The sequence below is a fragment of the Pongo pygmaeus genome, chromosome 7 (assembly GCF_028885625.2).
Source record: "Pongo pygmaeus isolate AG05252 chromosome 7, NHGRI_mPonPyg2-v2.0_pri, whole genome shotgun sequence".
NCBI classification, from domain to species: Eukaryota; Metazoa; Chordata; class Mammalia; order Primates; family Hominidae; genus Pongo; species Pongo pygmaeus.
This window is the reverse complement of record NC_072380.2, coordinates 1,452,064-1,473,349: the sequence shown is the minus strand read 5'-3', so window position 1 is coordinate 1,473,349 and position 21,286 is coordinate 1,452,064. Positions and strand designations below refer to the sequence as shown.

The 21,286-nt window shown below is 46.4% G+C and overlaps 1 protein-coding gene across 6 annotated transcripts in view; it reads right to left on the bottom strand.

Moving 5' to 3' along the window:
- Positions 1–485: 485 nt before the first annotated feature.
- Positions 486–21,286, bottom strand: part of DLGAP2 (DLG associated protein 2) — a 944,800-nt gene continuing 923,999 nt past the window's right edge. For 5 of the 6 annotated variants that reach the window (XM_054498311.2, XM_054498307.1, XM_054498308.1 and 2 more), the window contains 3 exons: positions 16,665–16,756; positions 11,317–11,469; positions 568–7,761 (listed from right to left, as the gene is read on the bottom strand). In XM_054498311.2, coding sequence (XP_054354286.1) covers positions 7,543–7,761; positions 11,317–11,469; positions 16,665–16,756 — 464 coding nt within the window. In that variant the 3' untranslated portion in view covers positions 568–7,542. Of the gene's footprint in view, positions 7,762–11,316; positions 11,470–16,664; positions 16,757–21,286 lie in introns of all 6 variants that reach the window. The other variant, XM_054498310.1, reaches the window with a different exon arrangement.

The window sequence follows — 21,286 nt, the reverse complement described above, 5'->3', positions numbered from 1 at the left end:
AGGTGCAACTGATCAAGGAGGTGGAAGGCAGGGAGCAACTGCTCAGAGTGGTGATGTGTGGTCCACCTCCCCGGACTGGTCCACTTCCCCGGGCTGGTCCACTTCCCCGGGCTGGTCCACCTCCCCGGGCTGGTCCACCTCCCCGGACTGGTCACCTCCCCGGACTGGTCCACCTTCTCTAACTGGTCACTTCCCCAGACCGGTCTACCTCCCAGACAGGTCTACCTCCCGTACTGGTCCCCTCCCTGGACTGGTCCTCTCCCCGGACCGGTCCACCTCCTGGACCGGTCACCTCCCTGGATGGACTGGCTTGCACTGCTTCCTGGCAGCTGCAGGCTCATTGGGGAATGGAACCCACTTGTCCTCCTGGAGTTTCATCACCAAGTCCACATCCCACCCTGTCTCACTGGAGCCTGGATCCGTGAGGTCCAGTGAGCTAATGTGCGTCTCTTTTCAATGCAACTCAAAAGAGCGTAAAACAACCGTTAACTAAATACTGTAGGATTTATTAATTAAAAACTCATTTAATCTATACCATTTTGCATACATATTAAATCTGTAGCCTTATTAAATGTCCATTACTTCTTAAAATATAGAGAAATTGAGGATATTTCAACAATGAAATATATAATGGAGGAAGAGTGTAATTTTTTTTCGGATAAAACTCTTTGGTCTATATAATTTTTCTGAGATTAAAATAACACGAGAATTCACTCCAATAAAAAAGTAAACATTACTTTTCTCAAAAAATTTAATTGCAGAACTATTTACAGGAGGTGAACATCAGCGATACAGAAGTCAAATGGAGGCATCATCACAGGAGGGTTATGGCGGAAACGGTGCCCAGTTTCTTACAGTCAGCTGAGAGTGAAAAAAAGTCATGGGAAAAAAGAACACAAATAAAGCAATCCTTAAATGCCTTAAAGGAATGACCAACATTCTGGTAAGTTATTAAGAAGAAGTAAGAAATTGTCGTGGTGATGAATAGCATATTGCACATTCAGATTAAGTATCCTGCATGCTACTAAATAGAATTTATCAAAAGAACCATAAAAGCATGAGAAAGAGAGTTACATAAAATAGTTTAATTCCAGTGAATGACTTTGTACAGATGCTGAATATTTGGCACTCTGTTCATCCTCACACTCGATATGATTTCATATTTATATTTATATATATATTTATATACTTCTTTAAAACTTTAAACAGCTAATTTCCTGGTTCTAACATTCCTTGAATTTCTATAGGAGGCATTTAATGTAGTCCTTAGGCCACACCTGGGTATTTTGGTCTGTAGTTTGGAAGGTCGGGGGATGAGTTGTGTCTCTCTGCAGGGAGGACTTGTCCTGTCTGAGAGTGAAGTGGCTTACCGTTTGGAAGGAAGCATTCGAAAGGAGGCTAGGTCTCACTGCTTGTAAGGGGAAGCTTTGTTGAGTTCAGCAAACCAGTTAAAAAGTGGAGTGAGAGGAACATTCATGCTGAGCCCTTTGAAAGTGATATGATTGTATTATTCAGATGAGTGGGGCTGGGGCATGGTAGTGTTTTGGGGATAAATCAGAAAATGGGTGAGTGGCTTCCATAAGGTACCACGATCAAGCTGGGAGCATCCTTTGTTGTACTGGCAGACACAAGCCAACACACTCTCTAGAGAGACCATAGTCTACTTGAAAGAGATAAATTTGAACTTAAATTTGTCCAAGAAACCTGGTGTCAATCTTTTCATTAATTATCGCCTCTCCTCCATTGAGTAGGTGAAAGCTTGGATGCCCAAGGCTTTCAGGTTCTGAATAAGCACCAATGAAAAGAGTTACATAAAATCTAAGAAAGTAGGGAGGTAAACCTCTGTCACCTTGTGTGTGTATATACAAAATCTGTTAAAAAGTAGTTTGATAGTAGGTAACGAACATTTCTTCTGCAAAGAAGTCATCTGTTAAGTGTTTACATTGAAACTTGAAATAATTTATTTTAACACTGGATAAAAATGCCAGGGTTAGGACAGCAATTCATAAAATTGTGGACATTTTTCAATGTGGCAAGGATGAAAGACGGTTATTTCCCAGAGCTTTCCCACGGACCACCTCTGCCTTCTCTCAAGTGCGAAGTAGAGAAATTACAAACAGCTGGAATTAGAGGGGTGGGCTTCTCAAACCCTTCCGTGGTTTGAGTCAGTGTGTCTGATTTCGTTCCTGCTGTTTCCCCACCCATGCGGTTTTCTGCTTCCAAAAAATTTTTTTTCCTTCATCATTTTAATGTTTAGTTTATCTCCTCATTTCATCTAAGAGGCAATTGAGCTTAAGTAATGGTGAAAATGTGGCCTAATTCTGGTTGGTGCTGGGTTCTTGTTCTTGGAAGCATCTAGAAACAGTTGAAAGCCAGAAGCTAAGGAGAATGGCCCTTGTAGTTATTTCTCCATTTCCAAACCTTTCCAAAGACAGTCTCATGGCCTCTGCCTCTGGTGGTCCCTGATTATCTCTGAGATGTTTACGACCAGCCTGGATTTTGGCAGTGTGCCCTGCAGAGCTGGGAGGGCGGCATTCCAGAAGAGGCCAGGGACTAATCCTTAGCAATAACTCACACTTTCGCCACCTGTTCCCAGGAGCTCAAAGGACTTTAGAGCCAATATGTCATTAATCCTCACAATGTGTCCTGGAGGGAGACAGGGACAGGAACTGTAATCCCCTTTCTAGAGGAAAAAACTGAGACAGAAACTTGAGATGAGTTGCTGGCTGAGGATGAATAAAAGCCAGGTTGCCTAACAGCCTAGAGATTCCTAGCAATATCTCCTTCATTTCCAGAACATTCTGCTGCCACCCTGCATGGGGGACATTCAGCCGAATGCATAGAAGCAAACCCTTTCCTTTAGCACTTTGTTTATGGCCAACAATGTATTGCAACTCCCAACTGATAGCGACAAGATGGGGCTCCTGCAGGGAAGCCATGGGCTCTGAGCTGACCTTACGTGGTGTGTGTCATGGCTGACACATGGCGCTGAATGAAGCACACTGCATTGCCCCAGCCCACAGAGTTACGGATCCTAATCAGAAAGGGGTCATCTTTTTCATCTCTTAAGCTCGTGGTTTTCTATTTTATTTTCAAGTTTTGGAACCTTGTATTCAACCGATGCCCACAGAGAAGTGTAAACAGACATGCAGATCAAAACAAGAGAACCCTGGAACATTCCCAGGGGCTGTCATCTGAAAACTGCTGTTTTAAACTAGCCTGTTAAATTTGCAGCTAGAAAAAAAAGAAGTTCAGGCTTGAGAAGAAGAGGGCTGGGAAATGAGCAGACAGGAACCATGTGGAGTTTAGTTATTTCGGCCCGTGTTGGAGGAGCGTGTTTCTGTGCTCACAGGTGGGGCAATTCCAGTTTTCAGTGTGGGCCAAAGGCAGTATCCAGGGGCCCTCCCTGAACTAGCGCTGTTTTGGACAATGCTTTTATGTCCGTACCAGCGCACACCCTCTTGCACATTTCCTGCTGCCTCTCCCAGGTTCGTGGGGGGCCCTGTCATCAAGGATGGCCCTGCTGGTGACTGGGGTACCCAGGCTGACTCAGCCACGGCATATGGGCCTCCTGTCCGCTGAAACACCCTGGGGAACCTGCCAGAATTCCAAGCAAGGCTGACTGATGAAACGCAGCTGAAACACAAGCTGCATCTCCCAGGAGGTCCCCCGGCCCCTTCATGCTCAGGACCACAGGATGGCTTGGCTTGATGGAGGTCCTGCCGATAGAAAAGGCCTTCCTGAGGAAGACTTGGACCCGCCTCCCCCACTCCCTACTCGCCCCCAGAAGGTTTGGCGCAAACCGGAGAGCTGTCCCTAATAGAGCTCATTGCACGGTCACCACAGGCGCTGCAAACACAGGCCTGCAGTATCCCTTCACTTTCCTGTGAAATTCCATCCTGGACCGGGGTAGCGATGCTTACAAGGATCTAACAAAAACAGAGATGAGCGAATTTACGGATGCAGGGCCTTCTAATGAAAGGGGTGGAAACAGTGGCTGCTTAATATGGCATTGAAAAGGCAAAAATCAAGAAAAGGACATATGTTCCAAGAGAAATAATCAGAACCTATGCACGTGTGTGCTCTGCCACTGTCTCTTCTAATCATAAACCTGGCTACTTTTGTAAGAAGCAGCAGGGAAAAATTCCCTCTACTTAGTAGGTCACTGATTTTGTAGCCTTATTTTTTTTTTTAAACCAGATAATCTTACATGTTATTTTTATCTGACCATTTACCTTTCCATTAAGTGCTTGAAATTTTTAGAATTGATTTGGAGTTGAAAACATCAACATTTCCTTTTAAACAAGACTGTAATTTTTTGGTATCATAAACAGTTCAGTTTTTTTTACATACCATTCCAAGATGGTGATATAAATTTGCTGAGAAAACTATGGTAAAAATTGTCATTGATAACAACTAGTTTTACTTCAAACACAACAACACATGAAGATGCAAGAGACGCATCACAAGGAAAGCACTCTAGGTGACAAGCAGCATTCTCCTTTCCCGGGCTAAACGCTAGGTCCTGTTTATCATACTTGTGTTTTATTAACCACAGCCTTCAATACAGCAGGGCCAACCTGCTGGCTCTAAGGAGAGTGTCTGGGTTTCACCCGTCATTGGCTGTATCATTAGGGAATGTGGGTATGGGGTTATAGTGAACATCACACTCTCTAGGACGATGTTCCTAGAACAGCACAATAATTTTCAGCTGTGTTCTCCAATGGATGTTTACTCTTCTTAAAGTTATATTTTAAATATGACGAAATGGTCACACGTTGTGAGCTCCATGGCATGATCTGCTAGAAGTGGCTGAAATAAGCTAGCTCGAGTGACTAACACAAGTATCATAAACAGTTTTATTTTTCTTTACATGTACAATACATAAACATGGCTTATCTTCTGCGTTTCATGGTAGAACGTCACCTGCATGAGAACTGAGTATATTGCACTTGATTATGTAACACGGACAGGTAACATTCCAACAGGTCTAGCAGCAGGTATCCGTTCTACCATTAAATCATCTTCTTTGGAACACGGCGGACCAAGCAGGGCGTGTGCACATTCACCACGTCGAGTCACCAGCCCCTGTGCAATATAGTGGTAGGTTAATCTGCTCATATAGGGATGGTTTAGGCCAAGACTTTTGGGGATTGAAAAATAACAATGAGTCTACAAAACATAAGAAATCAACCTACATCCAGTGAACATTTTCTTTTAAGCAGGGATCATAGAATCTGGGATCTGAGACAAATAATTATTGTCTACTTTAACAGTTTGCTTTTATATGTTTTGTATAAGCTCAAGGAAATGAGTTAAACATATCAGCTGCCAGTAGATAGACCAATGTGAGGAGGTGGGGGGGCCTTTATCCACATTACATTTCCTTTCACTCGGAGTGTACACTGACTTTGCTTTTCTGTGGTTACTTCTAAACAGCAGAGTTCATCTGAAATCATACAGCATTTTTAAAGTCTAAAATGCCAATACTCGCAAATACATTTGTTTTAACATAATAGAGTGGATATAGGAAGAAGCGTCATTACTGTACACTACTCAAGATTTAGGTATTTAGGTAGAAAAATGCTTTCAACACTCTGGGGAAATAGGATTAATTTATAGAAGAATATTTCAGGGATTTTTTTTTTTGCATTTTTCAAGGAGATACATTCGTACTGATTTTTGCTTCCAAATATATTTTAAGGCTGTTTGGTAAAATATATACCAGACATGAGGCTCAATTTACAGGGTTTTGTTTTTACAGGGAATTCTTAACTACTCAGCTTTAAAAAAGTAAAACTTCGAAGCTAAACATGCTTTAATATCAGCTCTGCTCCCAATGGTCCCATGCTCAGTGGGATGTGGGGAATGAGGCAGGGGAGACACCGCAGCTCTGGAGGGCGCGCTGGGGGGCAACCGCGCATCGAACGCCCTGCCAGCCACGGGCTGCAGAGGGGCTGGGAACGTGGTAAAGTGCAAATCAAGGTGAAGAAACAAAGTGCTACGGGGTCACTGAAAGCTGTTCTGCCTGTGGCTAAGTACATGGTACTCCTTAAGCCGGGAAGGAAGACCAGGTATTGGGGTGGAAACATCATAAATCACAGTCTTTTACTTTGAGTAATAATGAGAACTCTGAAACTGGAACCCAGTGGAAAAATCAGACAGGCTTTTCCTTTGAAGACTGGTCTGAACTGTGAAACAGAAGTCATGTTGGAACAATGGTCGTGGCAGCTAAATTTAATTATATACACGGAAAGCCTATTAATTAGAGTCGTTCCTATTTTCCTCTGGCACCAACCAGAGTCATGAACACTAATTTTTTTTGAATTCCACAGCTGGAAATCACCATATGTGACCTGTTTTTCCCTTCATGTCTAACACAGGCAAGGAATATATTCTTGACTTTAGCAATACTGCATAGGACAAAAGAATTCTGGAAAAATACAAATGTAAACTACATTTCTTCTTTACCATTTAAACTGAGATATACTTACCACTCACATTCATATTTCTTAAACTTTTTACAACATCACAACTGTCATTTTAAACAAGCAAACTTTTGTTTTTCGTGTGTGTTTTTTTTTTAAGGATACCCTGAAAAGTCAGCTGATAGAGCAATTTGAGAATATATATACATACAGTAAAAAAATCACATGTAGCGTAAATGGTGAAACTTAAAGAAAATACTGGCTGTCATATTTTAAGTTACAAAGAAATAAAAAATACAATAACTGTTTAGAAGTAAGGACATTGTTTTCCTTTTATGCTCCCAGCCCTCCGTAAGACTCTCCTCTCTGCGCGTGACTTCCTGTGGGAACACTCAGCTTATCTTTTGAATGTGTAGATGCTGTGCTGGGTATTTTCATGGGTTCAGACTTGTCATCGCCTGGGATTTTGGAGAACTGTATGGCGGGGAGTTTGGTGGTTGGAGAGGTCACTTTCCATCACAGGAAGCTTGACACAAGGAGCCTCATGTTTTCTATCTGTGACAGACAGGAGCAGGAGAGTGGAGCAGGCGGACGGGCCGCCTGTGCTCAGGGAGGAAAAGCTTGGCTGTGCGAGGGGAATGGGCCTTTCTTTCCTGCACTTCAGGTTGTAGCACCTTCCACTTGGGTGTCTAATGCCTCTAGGGAGTGGTGAGATGCACCCATTTATAGTTATTTGTTATTCTTACCTCTAATTATCACACAATTTATAAAAATAGAAATAACAAAATGTAAGCTGGGTTCCAGCTCCAGAGGCATTTCTCGCCGTCCTCTGAGAACACGGAGGAGAAATCAGGTCTCACCACACCTGTCCCTCAGAGCCAAGTGTGAGCCAGGCCACCAGTTAAAAAAAAAAGCAAAAGTCGTCCTCGCCATGAGCTCCGTGGACTCTGAGGCCACCGACCGCATTCCACTGTGTTCACGGTACAAGGAGCATAAGAGCAAGGGCACGTTCAGTGGAAGAAAGGAGACAGAAACCACTAGGGAGGCAACAAACTGTACAAGCGTTTTGTGAAAAAGCAGAAACAACCAAGGGGAAGGTGGCCGGCCTCCATCCTCAGAGCCGGGTCTGGGCCTCGGGGATGTAGATCTCGATGCTGTCCGCGCGCTCGGTGGCAGAATTCTGCCGGAAGGATGCCGCTCGCTTGGCGGCCATGAGTCGTCTCCGGGCTTCCTGGCGTTGTCTGTCGGGCAGGTCCAGGGATTTTTCTCTTGTGATGGGAAATTTCCCTTTGGGAGGCTTCTTTGGTATTGGAGGCGGGACCTTTCTTTCTTCCTGAAAAGCATCACAAGTCAACATTGGCAGGTGGTCGGAGGAGGGTCCTAACAGCTCGTGAGCTCAGTGGCCCTGGGGTCTGGCCCACACCCTTCCCGACCACAACCCACACAGCGGCATCCTTCATTCCCTTCCCACGTTTCCCCTGGTCCCTGACTCCCAGGCCACAGGCTTGCCTTCTGGACAGTATGGACTTTGTAGAAGCTCCCTCACACTCTCCAAAGGGGGCAGAGGCGTTGGGGGCAGCGTTCACAAATCAGGAAATACATTCTTATTCTCACCTTGCGTCTCACCTTGTGTCACTGAGTTAATCTGACATTGTCACCCGATTCCTGCACTTCCCAAAGCCCTGTGTCATCTCCGAGCATCGGCCAACACCTGCGTCGCCACGCTCAGAGCATCGCGAGGGTTTTGGACACCATCGCTGGACATCCCTATTCAACACTGCAGGGTTTTCTGCAGACTCTGGGATTCCAGTATGTTCATGAAAACCATCTTACATGGGCGAGTGTGTCGGGAAACACTGGCCCAATTCTCTTATTGGTCTAAAATCCCATTGACATGGACGATATTTATAAAACCACTGTTCACTTGCTTGCTTTGTAAAAAGATGCAAATAAGTATTTCTGACCCTTAGCTCAGACTCTCAGATAAGTCACGCTAAAATACGTGTATGCCGTTTTGGAAAGATAAATCTCACAATTATGCAACAAATGCAAAGGGTAATGCTTGCACTTGGTCCCACAAAAGGTCTGTGTCCACAACTGTGCGATTCACATTGTTCCTAAAGACAGTGGGACCTGCCCCGTCTCCCCTTCTGGACGGAGCCATGACAGGGACTCTCCGTAGCCAGCTGTTTCCTTCCCAGGAAAGGGCACACGGCAGAAGGCGTCAGAACCACTTTCCTAAGCAGATATCTAGTTTTGGGGGAGAAAAACAGGAAAACTCCACTCATGTCTTTTTCTCTTCGGCCTCTGAAAAATTCCAAAGGGAGCCCAGAGGTGCTTGGAGATTGGGGGAAGACAGGCAGTTGTGTGAGTACGGAGGAGGCCTGTGGCAAGAAGGCTGCTTTGGTGTCTGGAACTTTGTTCCCTCCGCTTATTTTACATGACTAGGCCAGAAGCAATGACTCTTACCTGACTTCTTGGCATCCATCTAAAATAATGGGGGGATGAGTTCATGGAAACCTTCAGCTACTTTAACAAGTAATTCCTTTTTTCAGCACATGATAACTGTCCTCATAGTTCAGGGGATGCCAAGAGAAAAGGGGAGAAGAGGATCTGTTTCCTCTTTTGGTGTCCCCTGAACTGTGAGCCTGTGAGACATGCACATCAGTATTTCCTGTGAGGGTTCCCCAATCAAAGCAGCTTCCAGGCCTGCGGGTGTGGCACTGTAGGAGTGTCTGGCAGACGCTGTGCAGGGCCCACCCCAGGGAATTTTTAAGATGCCGTGTTCAGGAGGGGCAGGGCCTCCTCTTCAGGCATGGAGCCTCCGCTGTGCTAGAGATCTGCTCGCTTTCTGGACTGGCGTGCTTTGCCCTCAGCGAGAAACCATTTCCATTTTTTTTTTCTTTTTTTGAGACGGAGTCTCGCTCTGTTGCCCAGGCTGGAGTGCAGTGGTGCGATCTTGGCTCACTGCAAGCTCTACCTTCCAGGTTCACTCCATTCTCCTGCCTCAGCCTCCTGAGTAGCTGGGACTACAGGCGCACACCACCATGCCCGGCTAATTTTTTTTTTTTTTTTGTATTTTTAGTAGAGACGGGGTTTCACCGTGTTAGCCAGGATGGTCTTGATCTCCTGACCTCATGATCCGCCTGCCTCGGCCTCCCGAAGTGCTGGGATTACAGGCGTGATCCACTGCACCCAGCTAACTTTGTGTATTTTTAGTAGAGATGGGGTTTCACCATGTTAGCCAGGATGGTCTTGATATCCTGACCTCGTGATCCACCCACATTGGCCTCCCAAAGACGTTTCCATTTTGAGAATCATACTCTATGTGCGGCTTGGGTAGATGGGCTCACATTCGCTCTCAATGACCAAAGAACGGAAACTAGATGGAACCAATCGTGTGCACCTGGGCTAACTTCAGTACGTTCCATTCGAATAGCCTTCTCCCTCAGGAGCATCACTGATCATCTCCTTCACCTCAGATCCAAACCGCGGCTTACACGGACCTGTCTAGTCCCACACATGGCTTATGTGGACCTGTCCCACCCATGGCTTACGTGGACCTGCCTAGTCCCACGCATGGCTTATGTGGACCTGTCCCACTCATGGCTTACATGGACCTGTCCCATGCATGGCTTATGCAGACTTGCCTAATCCCACACATAGCTTATGTGGACCTGTCCCATGCATGGCTTATGTGGACCTGCCTAGTCCTATGCATGGCTTACACGGACCTGTCCCATGCATGGCTTACATGGACCTGCCTAGTCCCACGCATGGCTTACGTGGACCTGTCCCACTCATGGCTTACATGGACCTGTCCCATGCATGGCTTATGCAGACTTGCCTAATCCCACGCATAGCTTACGTGGACCTGTCCCATGCATGGCTTATGTGGACCTGCCTAGTCCCACGCATGGCTTATGTGGACCTGTCCCATGCATGGCTTACGCGGACCTGCCTAGTCCCACACCTTCTGGGAGGAGCCGATGATGAGGACGACCAGCCTTGGCTCTCGTTCTAATGACCCAGGTGTGCATCCTTGCTGGATACCAAACACCACTTCCCCCGAAGGATGCTGACTTGATTTTCTTTATCATTTTAATTGATAACATTTGTCTAGAAAAATCCAATTATGGTTCCTCAGGATGTCTTTAAAACGTGTGAGGAAATCTATGTCTTTGCTGCTAACTCAGAACTATCTACTAGTTCCTCTGATGACAGCATCATGGAAGAAGTGAAATGCCAGGGTTCAGATTTAATGGCAAATTTCAGCCTATTTTAAGGGTTGAGGCTGATGGATCTACAGGAAGATTAACTCATCAAACTGTTCAATAAGGTATAAAATGTCGCCTTGCCTATAGTGGCCATACTAGAAGGTATACTGAATAGGAGATCGTCCATAACCAGGCCTAAAACCTTCCCTGTGGGAAGCCAGCTTAATATTTACACAGTCAGAACAAGTTTGATAAAGATAATTCAGAGGTGAGACTCCTGTCAGGAATGAGGCTGCAGGTTTGCTTGTGATCTTTGCTAGTGTCTCTCTGAAAGGCTTATATAGAAGAGACAGAGCAGGGAAGACCCTATTATTTACCACCCATGCCCAAGGCTTCAATTCTGCCCCATTTTGGGCGCATGCACACACACGCACACACGTGCGTATACACGTGCACACATACATAGAGGGAAATTTGTTCCTGTGTTGCCAGCAAAAGACGGAGAACCCCGTTGTCATGCTGTATCTGCAGCAGGTTGTTACTGCAGTGGGAAAGGGGGTTTGCTGGGAGCTGGCCCTGCATGGCCGCCCTTACCTTGCTTTCTGCAGTGGGTGGTTAGTGCAGTGGGAAAGGGGGTTTGCTGGGAGCCCACCCTGCACGGATGCCCTTACCTTCCTTTCCGGGGACTCCATCATCTTCCAGTTGTTGAGCCGCAGCCGCTGCAGCTCGTCGAACTTCATGCTAACGTCCTCAATGGAGAGCTGCAGCATGTCCCAGTAGCCGGCCAGGTCCTGCGATGTCGGCCTCGGCATGGCGCTGGGGTCCTGGGGACACACACAAGGTGTTCAGAGCCAGGAGAGTCTCCTGCAGGTGCAGGACTTGGGAGGCCGCTCCTCCCCACCCATGCCTTTCAAGAGGCGGATTAGGGAGAAGCCTGGCTAATTCCACCCTGAGGCAGATATTTGGGAAGGCCATGCTTCCATGACAGTTTACTTTAGCACAAGTATTTGCTGACGGCTTAAAAACATGTAGCACAGCCATTCATTGTTCCACGTTGAAAATGCTGGGAATGGGGCAGATGGCAGGGTTTCTAAATGCTTCACAGCTCATAAAAGCAGTAGGAGCCTGTGTTTTTGGTCACCTGTGGATGATTCGGAAGGGACAGGGCTCCGTGAGCCTGCCGTGGTATTGGCCTGGTGGCGGCGGTGGGGAACCAGCTTGGAGCCCGTTCTATACCTGCTTGTTCTCTGACGGCTCTTAGCTCTCGTTCTTATGGTGATGACAACTTACAAATGTAATGCGCCAAGGAACAGGATGCTCTCACCAACCGGCGCCCACACTTAGGAGGCACAGGTGACACTGCTGGGCTGCAGCCCCGGGCCGAGTGGCCCAGAGATGTGCTTGGTTTCTCTGCACAGTGCCTGACAGATACATGATTTCCGCCAGCTGCCTACATTTATGTATGTATTTTTGAGACAGGGTCTTGCTCTGTTGCCCAGGCTGGAGCGCAGGTGTGATCATTGCTCACTGCAGCCTCTACCTCCTGGGCTCAAGAGATCCTGCCTGCTCAGCCTCCCAAGTAGCTAGGACCACAGGCATAGGTCACTACACCCAACTAATTTATTTAATTTTGTAGCAATGGGGTCTGGCGATGTTGCCCAGGGTGGCCTCAAACTCCTGGGCTCAAGCAACCCTCTTGCCTCAGCTTCCCAAAGTGCTGGGATTACAGGGTGAGCCCCTGCGCCCGGCTTGCTCCCTACATTGAAATCCGAATGACTTTTCCAGGTGTGGTTCCCTTGATTCAGTGGGGATTCAACAGAGTCACAGGAGGTTCTGGTGGGTCAACATTCAACTGGATTTGCTTCCGGTTTCAGCAGTGCACACTCAGCATGCTCAGTGAAGAGCACGCTGAACGGACAGCTCTGCGATTCCTCATCCAGAGCCAGGACCTGGGGTCTCCAGCTGCCCTCCGTGCAGCTGAGCCCGTTCTTCTCTGCAGCCACACGAGGGCAGCCTTGACCGCTCAAAGCCCCACCAGGCACTTGAGGAGCTCCCCAGGAGGGCGGCCCTGGCCACCGGCTGGGAGCCGGAACTCAGCCTCTGTGGGTGGAGACAACTAAAGTGCCTGGCAAGGAGGCCACGTTCTGCACCGAAGTCAGTCGAGGGATGCCAGGAGCTGCAGCCTCAGGGCAGGCCAGGCCGGGTGAGAAGCAGCAGGGGAAGCTGCTCAGCGGCTGTAAGGGTGGTGCCTACCTGGCTTCCAGAAGTCTTTGCCAACCTAAGAACATCCCCTCTTTCTGTAGGGCCGGGCACGGCTATGCCCCTCTTTCTGTAGGGCCGGGCATGGCTGTGCCCCCTCTTTGTGTAGGGCTGGGCATGGCTGTGCCCCCTCTTTCTGTAGGGCTGAGCATGGCTGTGCCCCCTCTTTCTGTAGGGCTGGGCACGGCTGTGCCTGATGGTGTGTGGGAGCAGAGCAGCTTCTCCTCCCTTGCCCGCAGCTGGGTGATCCTGGTCACATCTTCCGGGGGAGGAAGGAGGAACACGGCCGGCCACTGTGGTGGAGGCTGCCTGAGAGCAGGCATCGCCTTCCCGTGACCCCCTCCTCTCCTCTCCTCGGCAACAACACACCTGTCCTTTGGGCTCACCCAGACCACACGCTGGGGCCGGATGGGCGCAGCCTGGCATGGTCAGGATTTGGTTTTGTCTTTTGTTCTCTTTTGGTGGGGGAGGCGGTTGCATCTGAATCCACTGAACATTCAGAGACGACAAGGTGTTTATAATTAAAAAAATAAGTCAATGGTTGTGCCATGCCATTCCCTTTACTCCAGCAAAGTCATGCAGGGCCTCGTTCCTTGTGAAATTGCCGTCGTTTTAAATTCACACAGCTCTGTGGCTCTGGCATCCGGCGTCCATTGGATAGGAACTTCGGTGCCCCGTGTGGCCTGGGGCAGCTCTCTGTGCGCCGGCACCTGCTCAAGCACACACCCCGCGGGGTTGGATGGAGTTAAAATTCACAGGCAGGCTCAGTGGGTCTGAATGAGACTAAGTTTCTGGGAACACCAAACTGCTGGTCCCACAAGCACAGCAATCAGGCAGCACGCTTTGAGGTTAAGTTATTTCCGGTATTATGTGCCTTCTGGTTGTGTCACAAGCCACCTGCCCATCCCGACCCTGAGAGGCTCCGCTCCCTGTGGTCCGTCCTCAATCTCGGGGTGGGGTTCTGACATTTTCTAGGGTCACTCTTTGACTTAAAGCTTAGTTACCTACCAACAACTTCCAGCAGACAGTGGTGCTACTTTGCACTGCAGACCATTTGGCTTTGATGAGCAAAGCATCTCTTAACAAGTCAACACTCCTCTCCTGCCAGGCCTGTCTCAGGCACCACCCCTCCCTGTACCACTCTTCCGCAGCAAACGTGTCAGAGTGTTTTTCTACTAATCCTGAATAGAAGTCGAAAGAAAAGGATGTAGCCAAGCCAGCTATTTTAAAACTCAAAAGGCATAACAAATATTAGGATGAACAATTTTAAGCCAAATATTAGCTATTTCTGGCAGAGCAGAAAGGAACATTTAGCAGGTCTGAATATACACCGTAGGCTGTGTGTGGGAAGCTTTGGACAAGCATTCCTAAAGACAGTGCCTGCCTAGGCTTACCCGAGTCTGCATAATATTACACAGAGTTCGTCAGTGGCCTGAATCAATTCCTTTAAAGGTAATAGTTAAATAGATAATACGGAGAAGGCAAGAACGTTCACAGGTGACATGACAGCTCAGTGTTTACACAGTTACAAGCTTCTTTCAAGGCACTCAAAACCTTCCTGTTTCCCCCTTTTAAATGATGATTATAACTGTCAGAGTGATGTGTTGGTAACTCTTTAAAATCACCGTGAACTTCAGTGGGGTTGACTGGAAAGTGTTAGAGAAGGCATACTTTTTAATGACCCTAATGAAAAGATATGAAATGGCAACTCTGGCTTGCTTGTGCATCTTTTGATGTGTAAGAATATTCTTATGTCTCCTTGCATGGGAAAAAGCCAAGGAAAACATCATCAAAACACCTGGCAGCGCTGCTACGCGAGGCCTAGAGGAGACCTATTTGCATTTGACTGAAAATGTTTGGTCTGAAAAGAAATCGATGTATGTATTATAAAACAACGTATTAAGTAGCATAAATATTATTTACTATTTCTCAAAATAGTGAATACTTTAGTCAGCTAAGGAAAAGTATACATGTATGTGTGTAGGCAAATATATAGTATATATAAAATATATTAACAGGTATATGTAAACTTAGATATACAGTATATATAGAATGTATATGTATGTATGTGTGTAGGCAAATCTATATATAAAATATATTACCATGTAAACTTACATATGTTTTATATATACTATATATGTGCCTACACACATACTATGTATTTTATATATACTATATATTTGTATATATAAAATATAGTTAATATGTTATATATTTGTTATATGTTAATGTTTAGCATGTATACATAAAGATACATAAGTAAAATTTCATATACATGTTTATGTTTATATATAAATACACCTATATATGTTTATATATAGGTGTATATATAAACATAGATGCATATGATTATAATCATGTATACATTTAATATATATGAGATGTATATATGAACTTTTCTGCTCTGCCAGAAATAGCAAATATATATTTATATATTAACATGTGTATATATAAGCATATATAAGTATATATTAACATGTATATATGTAAGTATATGTAAATATATATGTGGTTTTTCTTTCTGTTTGCTTGTCAGGAATAACCAAGTTTAATATAAACTGTATTAATGCATCTAGTTCATGGTATATTCGTTTCACTACCGACTATAAAATACAAAGGCTAAATTATTTGCAAAATCTCTTCTTACTCTCTTCATTGTAGTTGTTTATGTATTTTTATTTCCAGGCACCTCAGATCATTTTCTTCATTTGTGACATTAGCCGTAATAGAAATTTCCGTTGTTTCTCCTCTTCTAAGATGCTCTGGTGGGGCATCCAGTTGCAAAGACACAGTGTCACCCCGTGCTGCTGCAGCCCCCCTCTTCCTGTCGCCCACTCCCCCTTGCAGCCTCCCTGCCTTGGTACCGCTTAAACCAGCGCCGTATCCGCCTCCCTGCCTCGGTACCATGTTTAAACCAGCGCCGTATCCGCCTCCCTGCCTCGGTACCACGTTTAAACCAGGGCCGTATCCGCCTCCCTGCCTCGGTACCACGTGTAAACCAGGGCCGTATCCGCCTCCCTGCCTCGGTACCACGTGTAAACCAGGGCCGTATCCGCCTCCCTGCCTCGGTACCACGTGTAAACCAGGGCCGTATCCGCCTCCCTGCCTCGGTACCACGTGTAAACCAGGGCCGTATCCGCCTCCCTGCCTCGGTACCACGTGTAAACCAGGGCCGTATCCGCCTCCCTGCCTCGGTACCACGTGTAAACCAGGGCCGTATCCGCCTCCCTGCCTCGGTACCGCGTGTAAACCAGGGCCGTATCCGCCTCCCTGCCTCGGTACCGTGTTTAAACCAGCGCCGTATCCGCCTCCCTGCCTCGGTACCGTGTTTAAACCAGCGCCGTATCCGCCTCCCTGCCTCGGTACCGTGTTTAAACCAGGGCCGTATCCGCCTCCCTGCCTCGGTACCGTGTTTAAACCAGGGCCGTATCCGCCTCCCTGCCTCGGTACCGTGTTTAAACCAGGGCCGTATCCGCCTCCCTGCCTCGGTACCGTGTTTAAACCAGGGCCGTATCCGCCTCCCTGCCTCGGTACCGTGTTTAAACCAGGGCCGTATCCGCCTCCCTGCCTCGGTACCGTGTTTAAATCAGGGCCATATCGTCTCTGTCCCCAGGGTGGGAAGCCTCTTCTGTAGTAAGTGCACGTGATATTCTGCATAGTGATGGGAACTCTTTGACAAGGAAGAAAACAGTGAGAATTTGTGGAATGATGCCCATTAGCTTGGTTACAAGGAACAGGGGTTCACTGAGGATTCACTTACCATATTCTGTTGGCAAAGCCAATAAAACTGCTGGAATTTCTGGGACATGAGAAGCTGGGCACTCCCAACAGCACTCCTGATTTTACCGAGAACTGTTTAAAACAAAAACAAAAAAACAACAGCTTCAAAACTGGGTCAATTACACAAAAGCAGAAACATCACACCAAGGGAGCAGGTCCCACTGGAGATGAAAACTGATGACTTCATTGTGCCGAGCGTGTTCGCTGGTGAGTTGTGCCTCAGTCTGCTCGTCCTCAACTCATGAAGGAAATCCAGAGATGACCAGATGTCACTGTGAGGACATTCTCCTTGGTACTGGGAGAAACTTAGTTTAGAAAGGCGGCCTATACCTCAGGGAGTTTTCCTTATTTTGGCATCAAGATTATTTCAGTGCTGCTGTTTGGATGAGCTGGAAGACACAAGAACACGTATGAGTAAAAGCAACATCGAGTTCTTCCTATTTTTATGGACTCTAATGTGTTAGTGAACTCTGTTAGATGTGAATTCCTTCATTTTTAGAAAAAAACACATCCATATGTGTTCTCTCATTGGATTCAGTTAAATAATTTCTAATGAACTGTGGGCAGTTATCTCCTGGCAGTGCTGTGAGGTATGTGTTACGTAGGAAGAGGCTGCATGGACAGAATCCTCACAGGAAGGTCGTAGCAGCTAAGAAGACGTGGCTTCCCTCCTGGAGATGGCAAAAGGGTCACAAGTTACTGAATATGCTCACAGCTACTAAACTCACCAGTCCATGTACCCAGTATATGTGTAATGCTAACGCTACATTTCTGAGTATGCTATGAGTCAGCAGGCCACAGTTTAGTACGAAGAGTTAATCTACAAATGGTTCCTAATTGCAATGACTTTATTTGATTAATCAAATACTAATTTTTTTTTTTTTGAGATAGGGTCTCCCTTTATCGCCCAGGCTGGAGTGCAGTGGTGCAATCAATCTTGGCTCACTGAAACCTCCACCTCCCAGGTTCAAGCAATTTTCCGGCCTCAGCCTCCGGAGTAGCTGGGATTACAGGTGCATGCCACCATGCCTGGCTAATTTTGTATTTTTAGTATAGATGGGGTTTTTCCATGTTGGTCAGGCTGGTCTCGAACTCCCGACCTCAGGTGATCCGCCCGTCTCAGCCTCCCAAAGTGCTGGGATTACAGGCGTGAGCCACCGTGCCTGGCTGTAAAGTTTTTTAAAAGAATATACTGTATGTGTGTGTGTTTATTTTGATTATTTATTTTTTTTGAGATGGAGTCTCGCTCTGTCACTTAGGCTGCAGTGCAGTGGCGTGATCTTGGCTCACTGCAGCCTCTGCCTCCCGAATTCAAGTGATTCTCCTACCTCAGCCTCCCGAGTAGCTGGGATTACAGGCGCTTGCCACCAAGCCCAGCTAATTTTTGTATTTTTAGTAGAGACAGGGTTTCACCATGTTGGCCAGGCAGGTCTTGAACTCCTGACCTCCGGTGATCAGCCCACCTTGGCCTCCCAAAGTGCTGGGATTGCAGGCGTGAGCCACCGCACCCGGCCCCATACTCTCTCTTGAGTCTGCTATCAGCATGGTCACCACTTTGTAAATAGTAGCTTTGGTAGATCCTAGCTCACCATGATCCTCAAAACCACACAGGAATCCACTGGAACCCATTTCTTACCAGTGCACCCTGGGCCCACTGATCTCTGCTGGGTTTTATTTGCCGGAGCGACAATTCAATGTTATTCCATAGAGCGTGCCCAGTACACGTATGCAGCTTTTCTGTGCCTGGGTCAGCGCGTGGGGCCGGGGCTGCCCACCAGGCAGGGGGCAGATGATCTACGATCTCATCACCTCTCATTTCACACCACGTCTCCCCATCACTGGCTTTCAGCATGGGCGCTTTAAGGTGGGGCTGTCTTTCCTGAGCTCGCTCACGGGGCGTCATCTGCTGCTTCTGGCCGAGCTGATTATTCCGCCTGCTCTTTTTGCTCTCCCTGCAGATTCTCTGCAGAGCACAAATCACTAACCTACAGGACACACCCTAAAACTGAAAGCGCTGCTGGTTTAACTAGCCCAGCCCTTTCTCCTGCTTTCGCTGGAAGGAAGCCACAGGAAGCTGGCTTTCCAAGGCTAGTGGAAAATAGTGTAGGAAAAGGGGGCATTTATCCTGGAGATTTGCCCCCTTGAATGCAGAGGCGAGAGATCCATCCCCACTTACATCTGCGGCTTTATGTACTTCACGAGGGAATACTGATGTGCTGGAGGTTTTGCCTAGACACATGCAGGTGCTTGGAGCTCAAGGGGCCTTGCAGACCCACCTGTGCCTCACCTGGGGCTCTTGTGCTGGGCATGGCCTGACTCAAGGGGTCCAGGTGGGGCCAGAGAGTCCGTTTCTTTCTACGTTTAGGAGATGCCCCTGGTGGCTCCCTAGGCACACCTGACTGTGGAAGCCTAGACAGCATTTCCAGAAGTCAAAACTGAGGTCCAGGGAAGTGAAATCAATCCTCGTGTAGGTTCTTCCACAACAGCTCTTCCCCCAAACATTCCTTAACAGTCAGTCCCAGAGACAGTTACCGGTGAGATTCATTCCACACGATCCAGAAACTGGCATCCTGCCGCCCAAGCTAGGGTGCTGCGGTGTCTCCTCCTTAGCCCGACTTTAGGGAAAAAGAACTGCATGTCATGGGCACAAAGGGCCTTAATGTTCATGTAATAAAATGCTATGAGCCAGTTGAAAATGACGTTGCAGAGATAACCTTGATTTGAAAGGGCTATGGCACGCTGTGACCCAGAAGTCAACCACACAGCAGTGTGTGCGGTATGTCCCTCATTTTTTAGAACATGAAGGTCTGGCATTCTGTACCATGTGTGCTTCAAAGTGATTTTCTCCTGGGTAGGAAAATGGACTTAAAAACGTATTTTTCTGTCTTGTCTTATTTTTCTAAAATGAAGATTGTTTTGCTCTCTAAAGTTTTATTATGAAACCTTTCACACATGCAGAAAATGGGAAAGAAAAGTGTAGCCCATAGCTCCCTCCCCGTTCCATGGGGACGGCAGTAAGTGTTGTCCTGTGTTCTCTCTTCCTGAGGCCTTTACCGGCAACCACCTTGTAGACCCAGGGCCACTGTCACCCCCAGGAAGGTGACAATAGTTCCTGAATATCATCTAATTCTCCATTGCTTCTAGGGTATGAAAAAGATGAAAAAAGCATAACTTTTAATAAAAGCAAGTAACTCGGATAACACTTTGGCATCGTTTCAGTCTTGAAAAGAAGGATGGAAGGTTGTCTGTCGGGCATCTTAACACTGGGGCCTTGTGTCGTTCACAAATCCACTTCAAGACAGGCTGCTCTTCCTTGGACCTGATTTGCCAGCCAGCCTGGGAATGGAGAGGGGAGGGGAGGACTGGAGAAGGAAGCCAGGAGCCCCTGGCCACATGGCATGGGATGGAGCTGGCAGGGGTCTGAGTTGGGGTGAGTCTCGGGGTGAGGGGGAGTGGAGGGGCCGCTGCGGTCGGTCGAGAAGCAGATGGAAGCAGTGGGGCTTGAGTGGTTTCTTGAAAGGGGTGACGGTGAAAGCTCCTTATCCTTCCTGTGCATTCCGATGCCCCCAAAATTAACGTGTTCTGCAGCCCTGGTCTCGCTGATGATGAAGGGAGGAATCATCTTTGCTTTTGTAATGTTGAATTTCTATTTCTTTTGTATTCTAAAACCTGGGTAATTAATGAAGATATTTAAAGGGACTATTTTAAGCAAGTTGTTGCTGCAGAAATATATAGAAGTGGATGAATAAATGAATTTATTTTGCCAACTCTATGCTTCCTCAAACTAATTTAAAAGTCAATCAGTTTCTTAAAATTTGAAGTTTAATCCCCAATTTTCACATTCCCTTTAAAATGGAATTCAACTGAACTGTTAATACAAGTACTTCAATTTATACTCTTTAACACAACATGAACACATGGGAAAATCTTGGTATCAATTTAATGTAGTGGAGAGTTATTATAAAGGGAATAAATTGAATATTGCTAGGGAGAGATAATGAATGTCAAAAAGTGTAGCTAATGACATGCCTGCTAATGGTAGGAGAATTTTGCTGTTCAGTGAATGAGAATGATCCTATCTGATGCCAATAATGTAAATAGCTTCCTATAATTGCAAAGAAGTTGAAGTGAAAATTCAATTTATTCTCTTCCAGTATATGTCTCTAATTTTGCCATAGTTTAGACACTTGCAGGAGCTATACTAAGGACTAATTCTCATCAGAATGCAAATTCACAAAGAACCTGCTAGAACCCTTGCCTTCGATGTACAAAGAAATTTGATATACTTGGCTCTTTTATTTTTTCTATAATTCCAATTCTATCTAAATTTGGTATGATGTAACATAATTTACACTATTCTGGTGTTCTAATATTTGAGATGGATTTTTATAAAATTTGCAGAGAGTCGGAAATGATCATTTGAGTATTTGTAACCTCTCTGATCCCCTGAGATTCCCTTGTAACTAATTTTGTAGTGGGGTCTGCCAAAGCTACGGCTCCCAGAAGTCTCCTTTCAAGATCTCGAGCCTCATCATTTTCATGTTTTTGAGCACATGTTTCTGTGTGTTTTTAATGGATTCATCACAGTTGTACATATTCTTG